This window comes from Lathamus discolor, chromosome Z (genome assembly GCF_037157495.1).
Source record: "Lathamus discolor isolate bLatDis1 chromosome Z, bLatDis1.hap1, whole genome shotgun sequence".
Taxonomy (NCBI): Eukaryota; Metazoa; Chordata; class Aves; order Psittaciformes; family Psittacidae; genus Lathamus; species Lathamus discolor.
Genome location: NC_088909.1, coordinates 11,220,186 through 11,245,818, shown reverse-complemented (window position 1 = coordinate 11,245,818; position 25,633 = coordinate 11,220,186). Strand labels below are relative to the sequence as shown.

The window sequence follows — 25,633 nt, the reverse complement described above, 5'->3', positions numbered from 1 at the left end:
TTCCTGAAACTTGGAATAACATGTTGCTGATCTGTCACATTTGCTTTAGGTGTGGCTTCTTTAGTGTGACAATAGCTTCCTGAGTGGAAAGAGGAAATCACGGAGGAGATGTTAAGGAGATCCTTAATATGGGATGGGATCCTTATTTTCAAAGACCATTTGTACCAGTTGTTTCATTAAGCTTTGTCCAAGTAAAAATACACTTACTTGTCCCAGTAGTTAACATTGAAGAGCCAGTGAAAACACTAATACCTCTTCCATCTGCTACAGTACCTCTTCTCTGCTCCTCGCACAGAACAGCTTAGTTCAGGTGGACAGGAGAAAGATGCAAGAAGGTCAGTCACCAGGCTGTTCAGTTAGGTTGAAGACTGGGTTAAAAGGATTAGCTGTGTTATCACAAAAAGCAGTCCTGGCTGCAGTAGGCAATTTGGGGCTCAGAGGCTTGGGAAGAGAGGAGTGGGTTGTAGCCATGGGTCCCATCAGCATGCACACAATGTTTGTATGAACCTCTTTCTATGGTAGGGATGTGGTGACATTTGTGATAGATGTCTTTGAATTAATGGAATATTTCATTAGTCTTATTTACTCTATAGACACCATCCTTTGGATTCTTACTCAAGATAATTTAATAAGAATACATCAAACCCATAAAACCCGTGTCTGCCTCCTACAGATGTGTATATACATATATTATCACAAATAGTTGCTGTGCTATGATCCCAAATCAAGATAAATATGAAGTTAGTTTGCCTAATGTCAGCCTTCATCTTACCTTTCACTTATCATCCTTTAATAAAAAGCTTTTCTTACCCTTGTTGGCACTGTCTACTGATAAAATTAGTCTTTTTCTGCAGCTTAAGCAGACTTCAGCAAGGTTTTCATGTTTCCATGAAGTGGTAGGAAAGACACTGACTTTAAGGCATGTTATACGTCCATTTGGTGAATGCCAGTTTGCCTGTCCTTCATAACCGAAGAGGAAGGTGTCGTACCTATCTGTTCTGACTTGGATAAAACAAGTGCTAAAGGGCTGAGAGCAGAACTACCACCATACAACTCTGATGCTGTAGGTGCCCCATTCTTCTAAGTAAAGCGTGGCAGGGCATTCTGGTTCCAATATAACGGGTCACATGGTTTTTCTTAGGTTACAGAAGGAAAATCTGTGCACTTATTTTTCATTGTGTTAGCTCCCTGTTAGGATAAAATAGTGTCCTACACAACAGGGAGATGTGGTGCTTGCTAGACTTGGCAGTGCAATGGGCAGCTACATGACCAGAAATCTACCACCATTATAACCAACATACTTTCTTCTGTCCTGCCAGAAGAGATGATGTATCAGGAACTTGGTATCCAAAGTCTAAATGCTAGTTCCCCTTTTCAAAGGGAAGGCATGGTATTAGTGCCAAAGAGTAGTGTGTTACCCAACACCCCATCATTAGGGTGTTAGGATCTCTCAGGACACAAGTCCATTTCTCAAGCACCAAACAATAAACAAATTCTGCACAGTTTAACACATCAAGACTGCAAACCTCCCTCCCCCTTTTTTTTTCTGCTTGTTCAGTCATGAAATCCTATGCTGACCTCTTCATACAAGGATGATCCAGTTTTGTCAGAACAACTCTAGTGTGCCTGTGTGTCTACTGAAAGGGCCAGCAGTGTTCAAATTGCATTGCAGTCCTCTCAGGACTCTCTGTGTATTTTGGTTTTATCCTGAGGATCTTTCCTTTCTCCAGACAACAAAAATGAAGATGTTGCATTGTACCTAAATTGTTCATGCATTTTTATCATCAGGTGAATTTCTTGTCCTTCTTGTTAAGTCATGTTCCAGACAGTATTTCCAGAATGGGGTTTCTATAGTACTTTACAGGCCAATGCTGTCTACTATCTCCAGTGTAGTACTCAGGGCAAGAAAGTGTTTGGAGCCCCAACAAAAGCTTGTGGACTGTCCTTATTGCATCTTACTGAAGTGACGAATCTCTTGTATTTTTGTTGAGTAACCTTTTTGCTTCTGTACCAGCTATATACTTCTACGTGTTTCTGTTGTACTATATAATATACTATATTCTTAGTTATTGAGAATCAGGATTCCTGCAGCAAAATATGTGTGAAAAACAGCTGGCTGACAAGCACAGGGATACACACTTTATTATCTTGGTATTAAACTAGTTTCAAGAAAGAGAAATGTATCTCTGCACTGTTGACACTGAGCCAACAGTTTCTGTCTGAGAGGAGGAGAAAATACAATGATATTTGTAATTCCCTGTGAAATGCAAATAAGTTCTGTGCCTCTGTCTTCTGAGATTACTTCCCTGAGTCAGTGGAGTTCATTTACATTTTGGTGACATCTGCAAGAATTTTGCCAGCACAGTTTATTACTGCAAACATTGTGTCAGTTCTGACATTGCTATTTCCTGGGAGAATGGCTGTTTCTGTTCTTAGTAGCAGACTTGCAGCTTCACTAGCAGAGGCACACAGAAAGCAATGCCAACCCTAACCGTTACTGTCCCTCTGGTTGAGCACCATTCCCCGGGTTAAGCCACCACAACTTTTCATGGCCATGGTTTGAAGCACACTGTGTGAATCCAACCCTACAGCCCTTCCCTGCAACAGTTTTATTCTGGAAGCAGGACTGGCACCCTGACCTTGCAGACATAGGACTGGTCCCCAGGCCTTGTTTCTAAAGTGGATGCACAACCAACCACATTGACGCAACTCAGGAGGGCCACACTACAGGCAGATCCAGCTCCCAAGCATGTAATTCAACTTCATCCTGCATTCCTGAGGCCAGATAACTGAATCCATGGAAAACAAATGCTATTCCTGTAATTTCACTAGAGGTTGTTATAAAAGGATGCTTACTTCCCAGCAAAGAATTTTTTTCTCCCCATGTAAGTGTTATGGCAAGTGCAGCAATAAAAAGGATTTACTAGTGCTTTAGGTCAGAAGCATCATCTAAGTTAGATCCTGAACTCTTTAGTCTTCATTTCACATATCACTGGTTTGCACATTTCTCTGGCTTTCCCATGCAGAAGGATTGACGGGATTATTTCTACTTCTCTCCTCAGAGAGGGTGTCATCGGGATTTCATTCATTTATAAACATCATTTACTATTTCTGTGAATTATTGTTGTTTATGAGAGTCCCTGATGATGCTTAGTAAGACAGATCAGGACAATACTTTGTTGTCTACCATTAGATATTTTTAATATTTTTTTCCTACCCTGCTCATATATTTATATATAATATGCATTTATTTGACACTTTTTTCTCTGGAACAAAGCCTGGCAGCTATAAACACTTTTCTTGCAATGTAATGATCTGAACCAGCCTCTTCTCTTAGTCACTCAGTTGAAATCAACAAGTTTATTTCAGTCATGACTTAAGGCATATTTGAATTTAGGATTTCAAGGAGGCTTAATGCCCCCTGGTCCTGATAACTGTTCTCTATTTACTCTGTGTTTTTCAAGTTATTCACAATTCTACTGCATAAAGTGTTTTCCACTAACTCACGTTCTGTAAAGCTAATGTACCAAAAAGCTGGATTCTGCTATTTATTCATAAAGAGGCTGTGGACAGAGATGTGAGATCTCAATTCAGAAAGGTGCTTTATGTGCACAGTTTATGCACTGTAAATGCATTCTTGATTTTACTCATACAAAATTTTCCAATTCAGCAAGCACTGAGATGCATGTTCAAAAACTGTTTTACTGATTTACATTGTGGGAACACTATTTGCCCATCTGATGGGATCTTTTCCTTCTCTTGCTGTTCTGAAAGCTTGTATTGTAGAAGTGTTATAATAAAGATTACTGAAATTCACGGACTTCATGTCATAAATGAAGGAAAAGTCTTATCAATATAACTCTTTAACTGTACTTCAAAATATAACAACAATACTAACCATTTCACCCTGTGAAACTGAACTAGTTGTTCTTTATATCCTGTCAAATAGGCTAGTGTTATTGCCTCTACCTTGAAAATAGCTTTATTTAGGAGAACTGAGCATTTTCTAAGCTCATGGAGTGGTGGGGGGTGTGTGTCTTATTGTCAGAATGACTGCCCTGTTTCAGGAAGACCTAGCACTGGCATCTTTGCTTGATAGTACCTGATCATTCCTTTCTTAAGGTGACTGATTCCCATTAGCCATTGGTAATGTCTCTAGCTGGGAGACAAAGGGTGCCAGAGCCATACAGGCTTGCCTTTTATATTTACTGTATGCCAGAATTCCATGCTTAGTTATTTTCTAAACCTACTATTCTTTTAAACTATGTTGTCAAATTAAAGATGCATAATACAGATTAAAGTTTTGCTCTACTTAACAGCTACTTGAGGGCTACTTCAATTATGTCTCGTTTGTTTCTCCTTACAAAAGTTGGTAGCATGCTAGTAGGATTTTTCTGTTAGGATTAACAAACACTGACCATCAGCTGGCAGCACATTATGCATCAAATAAAACTTGTGTCAGCAAACACAAGAGAAAAATACCCTGAATAAACATAACAGCATTGGAAGAAGTAGTCTTCCAAATTAATCTTTAGAAAGAATAAATAAAGGTAGTAAAAGAAGAGGATATTGTTGTCATTAGTTTTGATAATCCAGACTAAGGTCTGGACATGTTTATAAACAAGTCCAGCAATAGCATTCTTGTTTGTAATAGGCTGCATATTGTAACAGGAAAAGGGTAGGTAGTAATTTTCACAACAACTGAAGTTCTCCTAATAAAACATAAATAAATTTCATAAATACCCCAAAGAACTGAAATCTAACTGGGGGCCAAAGCATCTTCTTGTGACTAAGCAAGCAAAGACTCTACTCAGAGAGTCTATATACCTTCCCTGAAACTGCAAGGACTAGGAGAAGCCTTGATACAAATTTGCAACGAGATTATGAAATGACAAATCCCCTTTCTTCAGTTGGAATAACTTTAAAACAACATCTAATGAACTTAATTTTGAATGAATGGAAAAAAAAAGAATGCATTCATTAGGTTAAATTTAGTATTTTCAGTGACTGTTGTTACTCTATAATCTCAAGCGCTGTTATGTTCATGTAACAGCTGTTTAAAATAACAGTACTATGCCTCCCCTGAAATCTGCTTTTCTGACAGGAAGTGTCCAATATCAGAGTCTGGACAGTATTCTAACATACTTTCCTCAGCAGTCTCATGACAAGATTATGTTAACCAACTTGGTTGACTCTAGGCAGGATTCGCTAGAGAGAACTTCCATTAGGCAGGATTTGGTATTTTATATTTTTTTAATGTGATTTTATATAAAGAAACTGCATAGAGAGTGATGGAGATTATTAATCCAAATGGCCTGTGGTACTTACTAGAAAGGCAATCTGTGTAGATGCAGCTTTTAGACCAAACATAAACCTGGCTCTGGTTAATATGAGCCTTGAGTAAAGTCTTCGCAACAAGAGTTATTTTAAGGTTTTGTGCAGTGTTTAATTACTTTAATAATAAACAGAGAGGTATCAAGTGACAAAAAGACACCTAATTTCTTTGGTATAAAAGACTCCAGTCGTGTAACCCTTGGAGCAAGAATTGCACAGGTTCTGACCCTCTAGCTTCAGTGGGGCAAATTCTTTGGTTCCAATTAAAATGTAGGTTTAAATATGAAGCAGAATTTTAGTCTTTAGTACTAATTTCTCATGATTTCAGGAAAGTGTCTAGATAGATAATATAGCCATGAAAAAAAAAAAAAAAGCTCATAGGTAAGTTGAGACACTAAAAGGTAACTAAAATCTTTGTATACTTGTAAGCTTCTGTGCTAGAAGACTGGAAAAAGAGGAGGTGAAGGCAGTAGATCTGAAGTGCTACAGGCCAACACTGTTTTGCTGAGTGTATGTTCTGAGAAATGATGTATGGTTAACCCTTGACAGATTATACATTTGATTTTCTCTTGCAGCAAGGGAAATATTAGCCTGTTTTCTCAACTGGAAACAATCCATGCATTGCTTCTCAGGACAGATTCCCTTGAGTACATGCAATACAATATTTTTGTTAGGACTTAGCACTGGTTCTATTTCTGATTCAAAAGGATTTAACAGCAAAAAATCACCTTCACTCAAATTAAGAGAGCACAAGAAAGAGAAAGGGGGAGGAAGAGCGAGAAAGATAAAAATGCATTTTTTTCACATGGTGATTCTGGTTGACCAATACAAGAAGGAACGGGCAAATATATTCATACTGAAAAACACTTCAAATAGTTCATGTTCTTTCCCACTAGGCTGAATTTCATGGTAGCTGCACATTAAATGAAATACTTTTATGTCAGTGTTTTGCTTCTTAAATGCAAAAATTAAGCTCTCAGAGTAAGCTAAGGAAGTAACTATTTTGTCTCTGAAAGCCAAGATAACTACAGAGGGTAAAACCCTCCATCAGTAGATACTGTGGATGTTGATTTAGGGGATCCAAGATTTTCCTGATTCCCTTCACTTCCCTGAAAATTGACTTTATTGTGGCGAGCTGCAAAGTTTTTCCCATACATGCGTATAAATTACTGTAGTCTGTCTTCCCTTTAGAATCAACATTCTGTGTGTAAGCCCTCTGGAATCCTTCTCACTGTCTTAAGTAGGAAACATTGAATGTCTCTGCCATTTGCTCATAACAGGACAAGTAATAATGTCAAGAGTTCCAGTGTGAGCGGAGTTCCCACAATAGTGGTGGATATCCTCAAAATATCATGGCCTCATTCTTGTCTTACAACAGTGGGCCACCAGAGATTTCAGTGAGCTACATGATTGTAAGAGTGGTGTAATACTCTTGAGAAAGAGCTCTCACTTTTGGTTTCCCCCTTGTTAGGTATTTACTTCTAAATCTTTTTCTTATAAATTCTTTTTCCTTTGCCCTTTCCACTTCTGATATCCTGCTAACCTGCATAGCTGATACCAAGAAATGCCTTTATTCTAAATGAGTAGTGATACCAAATGGCAGTGGTTACCGGTACAGGCAGCTCCCATTATAGACACAATTGTGGCTGATTTTATGAATGCTGGAACAAAAGGTTCTCATTTTATTCCCTCCCAATGCCTAAGTACGTGAATCTTAAATATTAGGTTACGTATTAATGACACAGGGGCAGGAGGTGATTTTTAAAGTAATTTCCCTTTTACTCTATCATTAGTCTGCTTCCGTGGTTGTTGTACGGTCAGTATTTTAAGAAGCAGATCTTGTGTATTCCATTTAGCGGCTGACAATAGTGAATGCATGGGCATAGTGAGCATGCGTAAGTAACAGACTGAGGAACTTGGCTGTTTATTTCTGTTTAAATAATAAAAGGCTTTCTCAGACCAAAAAGAAAATTGCTGGACAAACTTCTAATGTGTACACCATAGAAAAGCCTTTTGTCTTTGTGCAAGAAGCACAACCTTCCTTCATGCTTTTGGATTCTATAATCTGAAGTGGTGTGTTTGTTTAAAGGCCTGAATAGTCAGTCACACCAGAACTGCTAGCTTAAACCTATGTTGCATTAGAGAGGAACTAATTCAGTTCAAAGCAAAAAAACACATGCTTCTATGATGCATTTTAAAGAACTCTAGTGCTGACAGAAATGATTGACCAGTTTTCAGATTGATGCAATAATTTTCTTGGGGCGATAGCAAAGACACCCCTTCGTTTTACTTTGGTGGCTATGTTTTATCCTGGTGGTTCTGGGTGACTGTCCTGTTGTATTAGTTGATAGCTGAGATTGAATTGCTGTTTTATTCCAGCTTTGCCAAATGAAGTTGTATGTGATCAGCTTCCCTGGGAATCCCTGTATAGCTGCAGTCCACCAAACTTTCTGCAGTCTCAGACGCTGATAACAGACTTGCTTGTGAGTAGAAACAACTAAGTACCTAAGTCCTGACTGTGGGTACTTACTGGGGAGTGAACTGTTTTTTGAACTGCTTTTCAGAAGTATCTGAAAAGGTTCTAACTTTCCAGTTTGATGCGTGTTGGGGTACGTTTGAAAGTAAAACTATTGTACACCTTTTTTGATGTGGCTACAAAATATACATGTGTTCTTTATGGTCTGTGTGCTGCATAAGCACTAGGTGTTGTATAGAAATAGTACTGTTACCACTCTTTCAGCTTTACTAAAATGTATCTTGGGTTTCTAGAAAGCCAGAGGTGGGTGAAAGAAGTGGAACAAAATTAAAACGGAAGGAGCTAAACAAAATAACACAGTAAAGCATGTTACCAGCATTAGAAGTATTTTTGGACTTTGGTAAACATTCCATATAATGAATTTAAGAAATATACCTCTGCATACTATGTGACAGTATCACCAGCTGCTTGGCAATGTAATTAATTGATCCTGTATAAAAGTGCTTGGCTAATTGCATGGAAAAGTCTTGCAAGTAGACTCAGAAGGTTCATTTGCTGTCCTGTTGAGTACTGTGCAATATGCTGGTGTGCTTAATCCTTCCATTAGAAGAAGGGATTGTGATCTGAACAGCATTCATGGACAGTTCTCTATATACTACAATATATAGAGAGGACCTCTATACAGACAATAGGAACTCCTGCACTCAAGAATTTCTAGGCTCAAGAAGTCACCTTGAACCTGCTCTCTTGGGGTCAAGCTTTCAGTAAGCTACGCTTCAACCAGAACAGATGCCTATGAAGATGCCACCATCTTCTTTTATTGTTTTTATCCTTTTGCTAGGGATTACCCTCCAAGTAATTCTTAAGACTCACATAAAACTTCCTAATAAGCTTCTGGCAAAATCTGAGGAGCTGATTCAACCTCCCCTAATTAAATATAAAGCTAACCTCTCCAGCTAGTGTTGTCTTTAGCACAGATTAGGGAGTACTCATTTTAAGCAATCCATCAACTGGTTTATGAGGATGATTCTTTAGAGTTAGTGGATGGAGGTGAGCTGCTGTAGTGGCGCAATCTTTAACAGAGCTTGCCCTGGAAGAAAGAGGTGGTCTATATACCAGTTCTACATTATGGTTTATGATGAGAATTATAAACTTCCACCCCAATGGAAACTCATTTTAAAACATCAGCTTTGCATCCACTGAGGTTTTTTTAGTCAAGGTAGACCATATTGTATGGTATCAATTTGGACTATAGCTTTTGTTTGAGTTTAAAACAGGCCCAGCCAACATCTGTCTTTTTCCTCCTACTTTGCAGTTAATTCATCATAACTACAGATAGTAATAAGCTGTACTGCATGTTAGTAATGTGCACTCATAAATACACATACTAGTGATGACGCTGCTGACTACCGAAATTTTGACTCAGAAAATATTACTTCAGCTTTTGTCCTTGAAGAAACAGAAATTTAGCAGAAAGTAAAAATTTTCACTGGGAATTTGTGTGAGTGTGGGGAAATGCAGATGTTGTCTCTATACATATGCAGGGAGATGACTACTATACATTTTCTACTAGGGATAGTTTTGATAGTTGTAGCTTTATAGTACGCTACAGTCACCTGCTGTTAAAAAAAAAAAAAAAAGTGTTAAGTGACTTTAAGTGACTTAATGCGACTTATCAGAAGTTTCTTAGGTTTTTGAAATAATCAATGAAAGTAAATTTCTACTATTCTCATATGTATATAAAAAAATCCTTTTCAATTAAAAAAAAAGACAATCCCCATGTCTCTGGAAACATAAAAAAAAAATCTGTGTTTTTAATCAATTTCCTTATAACAGCGTGACAAATTGTTCAAGAACACACAAAGTAATAGATATGATTGAGAAGGGCTTTAAAGATGTCTATTACTACTGCTTTAACAGCAAAACATGCAATAGGGAACTACACTTCCTTCTCAATACCTGTTTTTTTGTTACTTATGGATTTCATATGAAGTAGATGAAGTTTTTCTTGGCCAAAATAAAAAGAACATTAGATTTCTGAATGGTGGTGCCACTAAGTGTAAAGTAAATATATCAAATTTAAGGTAAGAAAGGATAATGGTAACTGATATGTAAAAGCCTGGTATTTTCCTTCATACTTTATGGCTCAAGGGTGCAGTACTTTAAATGACTCTTGCCTTCAATGGGCACCACAAGTTCTTAGAATTTCTGCCAGGAAATTCTAAAATGTATCAGATTGAAATAGACAGAATGACCAAAAGTATTTTCTAACTTATGGGCTAAATGTTTAGTACTACAAAAGCAGAAATTTAGAAGTAACAATAACTCAAGCGGAGTGCCTCTATCTCGTACACACACAGAAAGAAAAAGAGTAAAGATGATACATACATATTTATATATATTCACACAGACCCTTATATACTTATTACAGAATGTTACCTATAGATGAATCACAAAGTGATCTTTTTTTTTATTCTACACAAGTACTTTTTAATGTGCTCATTTAGTCATGTCATGTTCAGACATGATGCGAATGCAAACTACATATGGAAATACAACTGTCAGCTTTTAAATTCTACCTGTCCCTGCCTTGTCCGTTATTACTGCGTAGCAGTGCTAGTCTGAACAGTATGACACAGAACACCAGATCTAATTGTCTCGTCATTCTGTAGAGATTTTCTGTTGGTGCTGATTTTCTAGAAGGTCTTGCTGTTATTCAGCAAAACCAACACATGATAGAGGTGCTTTGGCACTCATCTTGTCTGAACCATTTATGTGTCTGTGAAGTATATATAAAGTGACAGATGGTAGTACCTCGATGGATGACACTCTGCTCTCAGGTTCATCTCTGAAGAGCAAATCAGACTTTCCATTGAGAAATAATGAATTTTTCCTCTAGGCAATTTCTGCTTTGTGTGCACTGTAACCATTGCAAATGACCTGTTAGTTTTGTGTATGTGAGCTCTTAACTACTCTAACATTTTCAAACCAAATGTGTGACTACTTGACTCCATTACAGCCAGCTGTCGCTCTAGGTTTTTTTTTCATATTAGCAATTGAATTGAGAGCTTTACATTTGGAAAAAAAATATGTTTGCATATATAGAAGGACAGGGAATTGCTTGAAGGAGTCCAGCGCAGAGCCACAAAGATGATTAAGGGAGTGGAACATCTCCCTTATGAGGAGAGGCTGAGGGAGCTGGGTCTCTTTAGCTTGGAGAAGAGGAGACTGAGGGGTGACCTCATCAATGTTTACAAATATGTAAAGGGTAGGTGTCAGGATGATGGAGCTAGGCTTTTTTCAGTGATATCCAGTGATAGGACAAGGGGCAATGGGTGTAAACTGGAACATAGGAGGTTCCACGTTAACATCAGGAAGAACTTCTTTACTGTAAGAGTGACAGAGCACTGGAACAGGTTGCCCAGGGGGGTTGTGGAGTCTCCTACACTGGAGATATTCAAGGCCCGCCTGGACAAGTTCCTGTGTGATGTACTGTAGGTTACCCTGCTCTTGCAGGGGGGTTGGACTAGATGATCTTTTTAGGTCCCTTCCAACCCTTGGGATTCTGTGATTCTGTGATTAAAAAGAGTTTGTTGGTACTCACTACTTACTTTATGCACGCCTTTATAGAAGGGCAGAAAATAACACACAGTATGTGTAAGTTGCTGAAAGGATTTCATGTGGTCTGGGCAAGACACAATATCATCAAAACTTATGTGCTCCCATTATATCTTCCACAACCACACCAAATATGTTTTCTCAGAGAAAAAAAATAAACCACATGCCTAGCCCTAATCTCTGCTGATTAGATTAGGAATTAAGAGCATAAAAACCTGAAGTCAGCTAAATTCAGGTCATGTGTGTCCTCCCATGCATGTTAGCTATAGCCCTTCTGAATTCTCAATTAAAAACTGAGAATCTTTTGTGCTGCATGGATCTGACCTGAATCCTGCTCTACTTAATGGACTGTGATCAGTTCTACAGATTTCTTATGTTGTGTAAGTGCTTGAACTGCACTCAAAAGGCAAGTAGTGGGTTGTCACAAGCAGGGATCAGTAAGACTAAGCAGGTAAGGCAGCTTGCTGTCTACACCATGCATGTTCGAGAGAGTTTTAGTCTGCATTAGCACTATCTTGCTTCCATGCATCTGAATGCTCATTAGAGGATGGAGTGTACTAGGCACACTCCTGAAACTCACCTGCTTCTTTACTTTCATCTGCTAGTAGCTGTGAGTCTGCTCTCCCTGCTGTAACTTGTGGTCTTCTTGCAAGATTTCAGCTATGTTCTCCAATGTACATTGTTAACTAAAAACCCCAAGTCTGGAAATATTTCTGGCAAGTAATTAGTGACAGCAGAAGGTTATCAGTTCTGTCTGTAGTGCACTATAGAGGTCTAAAAGTCATTAAATCATTTGTCATCTTAGATTTTGCTAGTTACCACATGGGTATTTTACAAGGAAGGTTTGAGATAAAACTGTATCTTGACATTAACAATTAAACATAACAAGCAGAAAGTAAGAACAGAAAAAGCTGAGATGATTATATCACCAAGTGTTCTAGAAAACAGCAGTTGAGATTACAACCCACTTTTTGTGTATTTGCAACAAATCTGGGTCTAAAACAAATGGCCAAACTATCTGCACTGTTTATTAAAGTTACCCTGTGACTCCTTTAAATGCACTCTCTGACTTGACAGTAATTCTTACTTCTCTGCTGCCCAAATATTATTTCAATCAGCTGGCAATTTGTTGATTCACATTAATATTTCCAAATGCAGAGTGCTCAGCCAGCAGTCACTGCTCTGCAGAGCTGCCAGCGTCTAATTGTTTCTGGCAATGGTGACTGCCTTTTTTAGGCCCTTTATTTATTTATTTTTCTTGTCCCCCTCGACTGGCATTTCAGAGCAGCAGCCTTCACAATGCATTAGCTTAACTCATGTTGAGCTCAACCAAATCTTCTATTCCCACTACTGCTGATATTTGTTCTACTAATCTACTTGGAATCAGCATGCAGTGCAAATGGTTTAGACATACGAATAAATAAATGTCTAAATATCCATATCCTTGCAACAGCAAAACCAGATAAAATGTAATGTTTATAACAGTACATTGCTACAAACACTGATTTGGTAAGCAAATGGATTCACATTTGTAGGCTGTTATGTCACAATTTAGGGAAGTGAAGGGTAACTTACTTGAGCATATCAGTTTGACAGACATGTAGTCTCTTTCACAGTCCTTTTTATAGCGACAGAGCAACCAGTTTAAGAGGCAGAGCCTGTCACCACACTGTAGTTCTTCTGTTCTGCCACAAGGCAGAATGCTCTGTTCATCTGAAAGGAGGAGAAACAATGACTTTGATGTAAATTATGAGGATGACTTTGTGTAAAGAACTCCTTTCGGAGCAACAAAACCACAAGACAGCTGGAAGTTAATCTTCCTGCCTTTGAAACCCCTGGCTGGAACAAGACATCTCTGTCAGATTTGAAAGGGTCTCAGACTCAAACAAGTATTTCCTATACTGTTGTTGCTGATCATTTAAATAGTGTTCAAGACAGATGAGGTCTAGGTGAAGCACACCAAAGAACTCACAAGGGTACCATGTTTCTGAGGCACCTAGCCTTCTGACTGACTTACCTGCTTTAGCATCCAAACCAAAACAATTCATCGTTTCCCCAGCTTAACCCACAAAATGGATAAATGAGGGGGAAAAAAGGCAGATCTGATATCTTGCATAAACCTGAAGGACTTAGCTGTAAGTATAACTGTCTCACAACCACTTTCCAGTTTGTCAGCTAAGGGTGGGGGCTCAGTCTGATACAGTAAGGAAGGATTTTTTGAATAATCTTAATAAAACCTTGGGTAATTTTCTGGAGACAAACTCAGGTTTGGCTTGAAGAGACATTAAATTCTATATAGTGGGGTCTGCAGCAAGCCAAATCTTTGATTGGCTCCACAGTTGTGGCCACATCCCAGGACTGCTGTTAATTCTAGAAGGCTGAGTAGAAAACTGAATCACTTATCTCTGCCTGGAGATGGGATAAAAAAAGAGTAGTTTTATCTTGTTCTTTGGTAATGTACAGTGGTTTTTTTTCTATTTATGCATACACATAAACAGAAATTTCCTACTGTCAGAGGGAGAGATGATACCAGCCTAAGCCCTGTAACCTGTGGGGCACTGGAACAGGTTGCCCAAAGAAGTGGTGAATGCTCCATCACTGGCAGTGTTCAAGGCCAGTTTGGACAAAACCTTGGATGACATGGTCTAGTGTAAGATATCCCTGCCCACGGCAGGGGGGTTGGAACTCGATGATCTTAAGGTCCTTTCCAACCCAAACCATTTTATGACTCTATGATTCTGGCTTAAGAAAAGCAGAGTTTCAGCCTATGCCAATAATCATGTCTGCAAAACATTTGCACAAGAAGTGTGACTGTTGGTGGGAGTGTCATCACTTGTCATTATTGTAACAGGATCACCCCTTCCTAGTTACTTTGTAATTTATCTTTTATCACATTTCACCAGTAGTGCTATTGACAGTGATCTTGTCTTGATGGTAGGTAAACTGTTTTCTGACAACCGCATCTGGGTGTGTAAATGTATATACACTGACATCATCTAGTTGCACACTTTTGTAGGGCCTTCCAAAACAAGAAAAAGAATTAAAATAGACAGAAAATAGGTCATTAATGACAGAATAAAAAGTTTTTAAGTTTGTCAAGGAAGACATTTGTGTAGGCAAACTCTTTGGAAATCCATTTTAAATTTCATGAGGGTATTAGAACTGTATCCAGGTTACTTTATGTGAGCAGTCTAAAACATTCCAAATACAGGCAAATAAAAGATCAAGCCCAACTTGAAAAACACCCTTGAAAGTAAAGGCAGAGAGGGCTATTGTGCATATTAGTACCCAACAGAAGATGAACAGTTCTGCTACATCACCTTTTTGTTTGCTCTCCAGTATTTTTAATGTGGAGCCGTTTTGCCATCCTTTGTAGCTGCAGAATCATGGAGTTTGTACTAATTGTTTGAGATTTCCAATTCTCCACACAGCTGCTCCAGTGGAAGATGTCAGTACCCTCAAATGTGTTTATAAATATGACCAAAACTGAGGGAGGTGGTATGGTGGTTGTTTTGGGGTTTTTGATAAAATATTATAGAAGCAAAAGCTAGGCTGTGGTACCAATACAGCCATTGTGTAAATAGGATCAACTTTTGTTAACTTTAGAGCAGTTACGCAGTGATGGCAAATACCAAAAAGGAATTCACCGGCAAGAAAATGATGCAAAAGATAAAAATAATATATTAGCAAATTAATTAATTTGTGCTGGTATGCATCTCACATATTTGTCTCTCCCATAAAGTCTGTTTAGTTTGTAATCTACTCTGCAGTTGCCCTAATTATTTTAAACCTGTTTGAACTTCCTCCAGTGTACACCTCTTTGTATCTTTTTTGTTCACTGTTCCTATTTTCACTAGTTCAACACCATTCTCCTCTATCACTGCTATGGTTTCATCACTTGTGAGATGTAAGAAAGTTTTCTACAGTTCCTGCCACATAAAATTCCTATTTTACTTTTCACCGCTTTGGTCACCTGTAGACAAACACTGCTTCTGTCTCATCCACAAAGTCATACTTGCTTTCTGTTTCTGCTAGTTGCTGTTGAACTGTGTAAGTCACTTTGGGATACAGTCTTTATGAAAATGCTAGAAAACCACTGCAATGCTTTATTATCTTCAGGGAGAACCATTAGGATTTTAAGCTATAAGAAATTATATGGGCAGATCCAATTTTGTATTTCCCAGATGTAGCAAGAGCAAATTATGCCTTTTCTGAATCTAGATGATACAAGTCTTCCATCTATTCTCAAGGGGAGCTGCCAAATAACAAAAAACTCTGTGAAGACTTAAAATGTGTAAAGGCTTTTTTGAGGAAGAAACTGAGGCACAAGCCTATAGTTGTGCAGCGGGCAGGGACAGAAATAGGCATCACGTTTAGTGTTGTACTGACTGAACAAATAACGATTTTAAGCTCTGTGCCATGAAGATTCTTTTGAAACTGATAGTTTCATTTGTGAGAAAATGGCATGACTTTCTGAGATGATGTTTCTGTATCACTAGAGGCTAGCACAAAGTATTTTGTCTTCAAAGTATGTTCTACCCTTAGGTAATGCTGATTTGAAAACAATTTCTACTACAGGTGACAGAGAGCTAACAAAGACCCTTTTGGAGAAGCACTTCCCAGTACTAAGCCCATCTGTTCCTAAGTGAAGTGTGCCACACGATGGTGTGCTGATAGTTTTCAAGGTTTGTATTCTAGATCAGCACAAGTTTGAATGAATTTCTGAAGTGAAAATTACTAATCTAAGAACATCAAAATGATCATATCAAATTTAGGTTAAGGTGCGATATTCTAGACATGTGATGCATAAAACTAATCCACAAGTTGAAAATTAATCTGCACCATTAAATTACACAAAGTAGTTTACAGCTATTGTACAGTATCCAAATTTGTATTTTTCCCAAGTTACTACCTTTTTTTTTATTCATATGACCATTGAGTTGTGTCTGTTAAAGTGGGTATTCAGTTCTTGCAGCAACCACCGAGTCTTGTAATGCCCTCATCAGCCACCAGCAGGAACTGTTGTCTGCAGCAGAACCCTCTGCACTTTGTAAAAATCAGTCTTTGTTGCCTGCAGTCTGGCTTTCAATCCTTTTTAGCCAGCTGTGCTAAGACAGTTGTGGTGCAGAAGGATCCTGCAACTCTTGAGCATGACGAGAGGGTAAGAAAATAAACAACACGTGGCACATTTTAGCTGGATGCTTAATGCTCTGCTGTGCTTGTATGATTTAGATGAACATGGCACACAAACCTGTGCAAAACACAATATAAGGAAACATATTCTTATCTCTCTGGTGGCTTCATGTGCCCCTCAATTCCTTAGTATTTTTGCACTGATGACAACTAAAGAAATATAACCATAAATCACAGGACAGACCCAGACACTATTTCTATACTGTTATGGTACCTTGATACTACCTTTAGCCCTGCATTTTACCATGCTGTCCTCGGCTGTATTTGGGAATCATAGTTTTGCATGTTTGAAATTCTGGGGAAGAGTTCTTATTTCTTCGTCTGTAGATGCTCCAGCACCACTGAAGCATGATTTTGTGTCTCCAACTTCGGGAAAGTTCCAATTTATGATTGGCTTCATTCAGTAGGAACTTTTTGTTTATAATCAGGACAGAAGTACAGCTCTGAACATAGGTTTGTTTGGGTTTTTTTTTCTTTTTTTGTGGTTTTTTTTTCCTTATTTTATTTTAGACTTCTGTCAGTTTTTTGACATCTTTCAGGTTGCCTAATAGGATCAAGTTGCAGAAGTACAGTTTCCAGTCATGTTTCTTTTGAGGATTGTGCTGTTCTATGTACATACAAAATCTTTTTTGGTTGTTTTCTGATTTTGTGCTCCCCTGAACACTGGGACTGATTGGGATTTCTGACTGGGATTGATGCTAAGAAATTTACTATACAGCACATACTCTAGCACACATGAGCATGAATATTTTGTAACTGCTTCTTCAATCTATTATTTAATGTCCCATATTCTTTCTAAAGGAACATCTGATTCCACAAGAGTGTTTAATGAAAGGAGTGTGATTATTAGTGTAGCTTAACATACTCTTTGTGCTACTCTTTGCTGCGTGTGTGTTCTTTAGCACCAAGTTCCAGGCCAAACCAGAAGTCACTTTGGATTCACATTCCTCACCTGATGTGTCTCTGAGGCAGAGTTATAATTACAGTACTAAATGACTAGACATTGTTGGGCTACTTGTCAGCATGGCACCTGCAATAAATCAGAAGTGTTAATTTGTCATTCAGAGCTTTTATTGTCTGTTCAAGTCTGCAGGGTTTTTACATTTGTTTGCTGAGCAGGGAATGAAGATTGCATAATAGGCTGCCTACTCACTGCATCTTTAGAGGCAAGTTTCGGGCAATACATAAAGATGACAACAAGGAAACATGGTTTACAAATTTCTAAAACCTCTAGTCTCTTCTGCATTGGGATTTCTATGACCTAATTCTTAAATAAAATCTTGTATTTGCCAGTTGTTTGAGCCAATGACTTATGCACTATATATATGTTTGGAGAGTGAATGGCCATTGTGTATCTCAGAAGTCTGACTTGTAAATAACCCCAAAAGACTAAATTCTGTTAATAAGAGGAGATGGTTAAGTGTAGATTAGAAGCAAAGTTCAATATGAGCTTGTCCTAGTAAGACCTAGTCTTCCAACCAGGACTAAATAGCTCACAGTCTGCTGGATGCTGTGCCAGGTACTGTATTAGCCTCCCCTTGAGAAGATCTTGGATCTCTTTCATAAAGCTCATCTCTCTAAGATCCTGAGCCCTTGGCTCTAGAAACTTCTGATTTAACCCATTCTGTAAGTAGGGGCCTGTTTTTAATGTTTAAGTAGAAGCAGCCTATTGAATGATTCATAGTGACTCAGAAAGCTCTTCTACTGTCTGAAGTGTTTAACTTTCTGATGCAAAATATCTAATTTTTCTATATCCCTTGGGTTCTTCAGTGGAAGGAGACCAACCTGTGTTTATGATCTAACTACAAAAACTATACAGGCCAGCTGTAGCTACTTTTCTCTCTAAGGAAGTGGGAACTGAAAGTTGAGGATAAGTGTAACTTCGGAATAATTCTGTCAGGTTTTAACCTGATGGATGACAACCCCAAGAACAAAGACAGGCATGGGATTGGACAAAGATGGAAAAAAAGGTACTACAAGAAAAAACAGCTAGTACAGCTAGCGTGTTAGTAAGAGTCAGAGCTAAGTAATGGACAGATACCAGTCCAGGAGCCAGGACAGCCTTACTTTCTCCTTAAATAGCTATGTAATATAAAGCAATTAATTTTTCTGCCAAACTTTTTTCTCCACCTACCTGTTGTGTTATCTGGACAACTGCACACCTGCAATCTGGATGGACAAGGCCAATTACCTTGTGCAAGACCTAGCTCAATAAAGCTTCTGTCTTAGTTGGGTCTTTAAAGTAGAAGTAATGCTGTAACTGTTTTGCAGCTAATTTAAACTAAAGCTAGGATGCTGAAAACCTGTAAAAATCAGATGCTTTCAGAATTGCTTCTCTTAAACCAAGAAACTGGAAAAGATTTATTGCCAACAGGAGAAATTCAAAAGTAGAAAAAAGAAATTAAAACTGCATGTATTTCACGATTTCTTTTTATAATGCTTATACAAAGAAAGAAAACAGTTGCTGAGAAGTAACACCTCTTTTTAATGATAGAAGGGATTAACATACCTGCCACTAAAATCAGCAATTAAAAGATAAGAAACTTAGCGTTAAAGAGGCCAAAGAAACAAAGTGTCATAGAAGCACTATTTGCCTTAAGAACAGAGAGTGATCATGCAGCTTTGGCTGGAGTGTCCTCCAGTGAGTTCCCTTCACACACAGTCCTTGAAGACTGTAGGAGTCACAATGTCACATAATGTCACTGTTTTTAAAAAACAGTTTGAGGGATTTCAGGAAGTTCTAGCTTGTATAAGATATGTACTAAGTCTGGAAGCTAGAATCACTCTTTGTATAAATGCTGTCAAAGCCAACTGAATTGCTTGCTTCTGCCAGCTCTGAATTTGTGGCCAAATTCTGAAAGCATCTGAGGACACCAACTCTTAAGTAGGCTTTACAAAAGCTCATCATTAATTAGGTGTCTATATCTCTTTGAAAGATGGCCTTCATATACATGTCTGGTCATCTACTGCATTTTTAGGTGCTTGAATGTATAGCTCAAATAATTATATACTAATTAAATGTCAGACTGCAAGAGTTAATACTGCTCAGCACCTCTAGAACCTGTTCCCTCTAAGCCCACTCTTCTGAGAGGTTTCTCAGTAGGGCTGCTTCTACTGGTTTGAGATCCCCTTCAAAAACTAAAGCATCATTTCTATGTATATTTGATAGGGAGCGCGCTTGAACTCTAATCTGTATTTTTGCATATAGTTGCAAAGGAATGAATTCTAATCTATTAATCTCTCCACTAAAAAAAAAAAAAAAAAAAAAAAGGAAAAAAATCAGGAATGGGAAGTAGGAGTTGGGAGAAGCTGCTGAAACCAAAACGTTTAGTCAGTAGTTACAGTGGAAATGAGCTATTTGGGGTTGTCAGCCTACATCCTCATGAACAATGAGAAATTTTCAGGCTTGGGGAGAAACTGATACTTTCCTGGTGCAGATTCCAGTCTAATAAATGAAAAGGTAAAAAAATAATTTTTGATGTAACAGATGATTTCAAGCCATCATAAAATAAACTGATGCAGAAGGATACTGACGAAGATATGACTTATAGGGTAGAACAACAAAGCATTCTGAGGTGGGGTTCTGCAGGCATTTGAACATCCTTCCTTCTGCAGCTGGAGTCACTAAAGCCTGAAGTGAAAACTGTAGGGAGATATGGGGTATGGTTTTAAGGAAAGGGAGATGGGAGTCTCTTTGATGTCTTCAGAGAAAGTCTGCATTTTGAAGAAGGAGAGGGAGGAAATCAGTGAAGGAAAAAGGATCAGATTATTCTGGGCATTGAATTTTGCTGCGCACTTGGAGAAGAGGGGGCAACTAGAGTGTGTGCTTCCCTTGCTGCCTGGCATCACAGACCTACATAGTTTCTGGCATTCTCTGGTAGGGAAGAGACTGGTGATGGATGGTAGATGCTGGTGCTTTGATCACAGACACTTCTCAAGGCATCCCACAAGTGCAAAGGAATATACTGCTGTGGTGTGCAGAAATCTTGGTGCAGATCTATCAGTCTATCTCTTAAATTTACTGGCATAATGTACTCACTCCAGGATTCCAGCTCACGGCAAAGATGTCACGCACAGGCTTGAAGCAATATCATCTTTCTGTATTTCTCAAATCTGGTGCAGCCAACAGAACCATTGTAAGATATTTGCACAAGTCCCAGACCCTCCAGTTTCTTCATACTTTTCAACTGAGGCACTGGGCTCCAATATGAATGTGAGGTCGGTTCACCGAGTACTGACCTCCAAACACTGTGTTAAACCAACTGAGTTAGGAGATAATTCTGGGGAAAACACAGGATTTGCTATCAAGAACATGAGCTACAGAGTCCCTAGTCTGCAGCAGTGGAGAAAGTGTTTTATTCTTGCTGTGTACAGAAGGATTTTCTTGCTTATGAGTACAAGTCTATTCCACCTTCGCCCCATCATCCTGGGGTCTCAGAGCACAGCTGGCAGCCAGCTGTGCTGTTACTGTGTGAGCCAAATGCTGAGGGACAGAATCCAAAGTGTCTACTGAAAAGCCTTATGGACTTAGGTCAGGATTTTCTGCATCTTTCCTTTTTAATAAGTATGTCCCTTTGCCTGGCTTAAGTGGGCTTTCATGTAGAAAGAGGAGAGGCAAAATATGAACATTTTCATTCCTTGATATTTGTGAGACAGTGCTGTTTAGCAAGAGTAACTTTGTAAGCTCTGTAAGGGTTATAACATAGGAATCTTAATGCTGGATTTTAAAAGGATGTCTGCATATTTTATAATTTGTTTTTCCTGATTCATGCATCCAAATGGGTGTTTTGTATACCTCTGGACATTCCTTGAGCTCTTAGATGTAACAGCAGAGACATAGTTGAATACAGTTATCATAAAGATTTACTAATACTTAGATACAGAACTAATAGTCACTTACTCTGAACTGGTTTACTGCAACAGTTCTATTACAAAACTCCACTAATGTAAAGTTAGTACAATACAGAGTTGTCTTGCCATGAAGTGGTCACTCAGGGAGGGGCAGTGGCAGGGAAAGTGTCAGCTTAAGGGTCAAGGAACATGAAAGTGAGGAATGGATAAGAAATTGTGTTGTTCTGATATGAATCCCCAAATTAAACATATACTGGCTACACGTGTAATGAAGTGCTATGAAATGTCATTTTGTGCATAACGTAAATCCAGTAGTTGCGTGGAAAAGTAACCTGAACAGTATTTTTGCACTATTAACCTGTAACAATGAGTGTTACAAGTATTCTTGCCAGGTCTACAGGCAATTCACTAACAGGAGCAGACTGCCACATGTAGCTATACCGATGCAAGCATTTACAATTTCTTGGATTTTTGTATTGTTACTATGTATTTTCTATGACTTAGGTGATGCCAGTTCATCATTTATTAGGGAGCTGGAGAGGGAACAATTTTAATCAGCAGCTCCTGATTTTGCACTTGCTCCTGAGCCCAACTTTAACATGTTTTTTTCTAGTTTAAGAGATTACCAGGCAATCTCAAAGACACCACTTTGCATCTCCTTGTTTTTTCACTGTCTTCAGCTTTATCAGCCCAGCTCTGCTCCCAGTTACCCGAGTTATCTTCAGGTTAAAGCTTACGTATACCTAGTATTGACAGAGTGAGTAATTCCTTCAAGTTGGTGGGTTGTGGCGTCAAATGTTAAGCTTGACAGTATTTCTAGTCACGACCAATGGCAGCCGCCTGACTTTATTGTTCCTTTATGTATGTTCTTAAGTAAATAACATAACCTTTACCTGTTCTTTCTTTAAACTTCACGTTTAATCATACAATTTCTCTTGCCCATGGTGGGCATCTTAGCTTGAAAGCTGTTACTGAAGTAATAATTAGATTATTAGATATTAGGAAGAAATTCTTCCCAGTGAGGGTGCTGAGGCACTGGCACAGGGTGCCCAGAGAAGCTGTCTACCCCATCTAAGGCAGTGTTCAAGGCTGGGCTGGAGGGGGTTTTAAGCAACCTGCTCTAGTGGAAGGTGTCCCTGCGTGTGGCAGGGGGTTGGAGCTGGGTGAGCTTTAAGGCCCCTTCCAACCCAGATCAGTCTTGGATTCTGTGATTCTATGACAACCTACTTACAACATTTCAGCATGGCTTTTCTTGAGCTAAAGTACTTCGTTTGAGAGATATCTTGGTTGTTTTAATTGTCGTGCATATAGTTTTACCAATGTGCATTCTTTCTTCTAAGAGACTGGTTATGCTGCTCTGCTTCCCTGCACACATGTGGTTTTCTGCCAAAACAGTGACATGGGCAGAACTGGCTCTTGTAATGTTATATTTCCTTTCAAATAACTTTCATGTAATTACTACAAAAGTCAGTCATGAAAAGGAGAGTAGAAGGAAGTCAAGTGTCAGGAATCGTTTTATTTCAATGACTGGAAGTAATTTTTAACTATACCAGTTTCACTACTGAGTGCCAAAATGATACAAATTTTGACTGATGTCAGTGCACTCAGTTTGTAAATGGGGGTTTAGCAGTAATATGCTAACTTCTTGTTGTAGGAGAAAATGCTGAAAAGGAGGATTTTTTATTTTTTTATTTTTTATTTTTAAAAAAGGAACTATTGAAATACTTGTACCTGGCGCTAAATTTTATGGTCCTCTTTCAGACAATCCTCTCACTCATTTCTGTGAGTTTTGTCTGTATATAGATCACAAGATTAAGTCAATTTCTGTTAACCCAGTTGTTTTCTTAGCCAGGAAGCTGTTTGCTTTTTAATGGATTGATGTTTATCTGCTGGAGGACTTTAAATATAATATTCCTACAGCTGTACATGGCTGCAAGGCATGCTGTTAATGCAGTTAAAGAAAAAAAAAAACCAAACAAGGACTACTTACAGAGATTGGAATAATTGCTGGTTATTCCAATACGGATGGAGCTTCCAGGGATGAGGGTAGATGGAGGAAAATAACTGAGGAGGTAAAAATCAAAGGGAAAAAAAAAAAAGTTTCTTAATAGCAATTTAGCAGTTTGGTTTTGTTTTGCAACCAGCTGTCAGTCGAAGAAACACTGTGGTGTTAATGTGCACCCACTCTTGGGAGCAGGAGTAGGCATTTCAGACTCTGAGTATATACATAGATGTGGCTTGAATGGGGGTGAAAAACCCAAACAAGTTGTTGCTCCGTACTTCCCACAAATCACTCCCATTCAGGAAACAATACTCTATATGACTTTAATGCCCCTCAGATTCAAACTTCCCTCTATACACACCGATGTGTTACATAAATATGCTAATTATTGTTGTTAAGTTATTCCCCAGCCTCTGAAACAGGCACCTACCATTGTAAAACAAAATAACTGTTTCCCAATTTAAGTGCACCTTGAATACGTTAGGAGGCTGTATGTGTCAAACCGGCTTGGAATACATTTATTCTAAAATTTGATACACATGCTCCCCCTATGCATTTGGGCTTTAGTATTTATAACTTGTGCTTCAAAGACTTACACTTGTTTGTTGCAGGCAACAAAACAACACACACGAGTAAAAAGGTGTCCTCAACAACAAACCCGTTAGATTTCTTGTAAGAGGGGCTCGTTTGCTTCTGTAGCTGCCCCAGTAACACGCGAGCTCCCGGCAGTCAGTCGGTCAGATGTAGTACAGCTTCCGTACAGTTTACACGCAGCGGCAGCACGCTGTTCCCATGCCCCGTGCCACGCCGATGGCCGCGGCTCTTGCCCCTGTAGCCCGCATCCCGCCGCTGACCTGCCCCGGCGGGTCTCCCCAGCCCGGCGCTCCCGCCCCGCACGGCGCGCCCGGCACGGCTCGGGGCTGCTTCCCGTTTCTCTCGGAAGGGGGTCTCCCGAGTACCGGAAAGTTTCCGCAGAGCACTGCCCGGCCGCGGCCGAGCCCGCCCCGCGCTGCTGCTCGTCGCTCAGCGCGCCTTACCCCAGTGCGCAGCGGTGACCGGTGCCTCCATGCAACTCCGCCGCGGCTGGCTGGCGGGTGCGGGCGCAGCCGGGAGACGAACCCCTCCGCCGTCTGCTGCGCGCAGGGCCGGAGTGGCGGCGGCGGCTGGACGGGGTTGAAGCCCATTAGCGGAGGGCGGGGGCAAGCGGCTGACCCCCGCCCCATGGGGGCCGGCCGGCGCGCCCCCTGTCCTACCCTGCCTCCCCCCGCGGCGGGCAGGGACCGAGCCGGGGGCGGTGGGGAGGGCGGAGGCCGAGGAGTGCTTCGCGGGGTGCTCGGGGCTGCGCGCATGTGTGTCTCTGCCCGGGCCGGGGGAGCCGCTGAGCTCAGGGGGTCTGGGGGAGCCCCCGAACACGGGCTCCGCGCCTTCCTCTCCCTTCTGCAGTCCCTGGGGAAAGGGAAGTGTTAGGGAGGCTGCGGATTTGCTGCTTAGATGAGGAGCCGGAGGCGGGTAACGGCGCTGGAAAGCCGAGTCCGGACCAGCAGTTTGGCTGAAGGGGAGGGTACTGCCTGGGAATGAACACGAGGGGATGGACCGGATTAGAGGGAGTAGTTCGCGGTGTCTGGATGCGGGCCAGGACAAGAACGTAGTCCAAGTGAGGGCTAAGATCATTTTGCATTAGCAAGATCCACTTGTTACTAGGGGTCCTGGCAACGTATCTCGCTGTGAATGACAAATGCCCTGGTGCTAGAGGCAGTGAAGACGGGGTTGCGGTGGGTACTAAAGTATATGAGCTTTCATAAGTGGTTGTTTACCTCTAAGAAAATCATATCATTAGCTGCTTAGGTAGACAGTGCAAGGAAATAAGGTCTTTTTGCATGTCGTGCCAACAGCTTGAACTTTTTTAGGAACCAAGTTACATTGGCAGTTTGTTTCTCTTGTGCATCTCTTAGCCGCTGAAAGCACTTGCAGAGTGGTCCTACTGATGCTGCGAGTGAGAGAAATGGAAATGGACGCTCACGAGTATGTAGCCTGCCGCCTTTACTTCCCTGCCCCTTGGTGGCTCCGTTGCCCTGAGAGCAAGTTCTCTCATACTAAGGCAACTTTGCTGTCAATATGTAGGCTAATTTCTCCTTGGTTCAGCAGTGATAGGTTCAAAG

The 25,633-nt window shown here is 39.8% G+C and overlaps 1 protein-coding gene across 1 annotated transcript in view; it reads right to left on the bottom strand.

The window, feature by feature from the left end:
• Positions 1-24,650, bottom strand: part of BEAN1 (brain expressed associated with NEDD4 1) — a 55,078-nt gene extending 30,428 nt beyond the window's left edge. The window contains exons 1-4 of the mRNA XM_065661878.1: positions 24,512-24,650; positions 23,463-23,536; positions 13,004-13,141; positions 208-300 (exon numbers count right to left, since the gene is read on the bottom strand). Coding sequence (XP_065517950.1) covers positions 208-300; positions 13,004-13,028 — 118 coding nt within the window. The 5' untranslated portion in view covers positions 13,029-13,141; positions 23,463-23,536; positions 24,512-24,650. The remainder of the gene's footprint in view (positions 1-207; positions 301-13,003; positions 13,142-23,462; positions 23,537-24,511) is intronic.
• Positions 24,651-25,633: the final 983 nt, after the last annotated feature.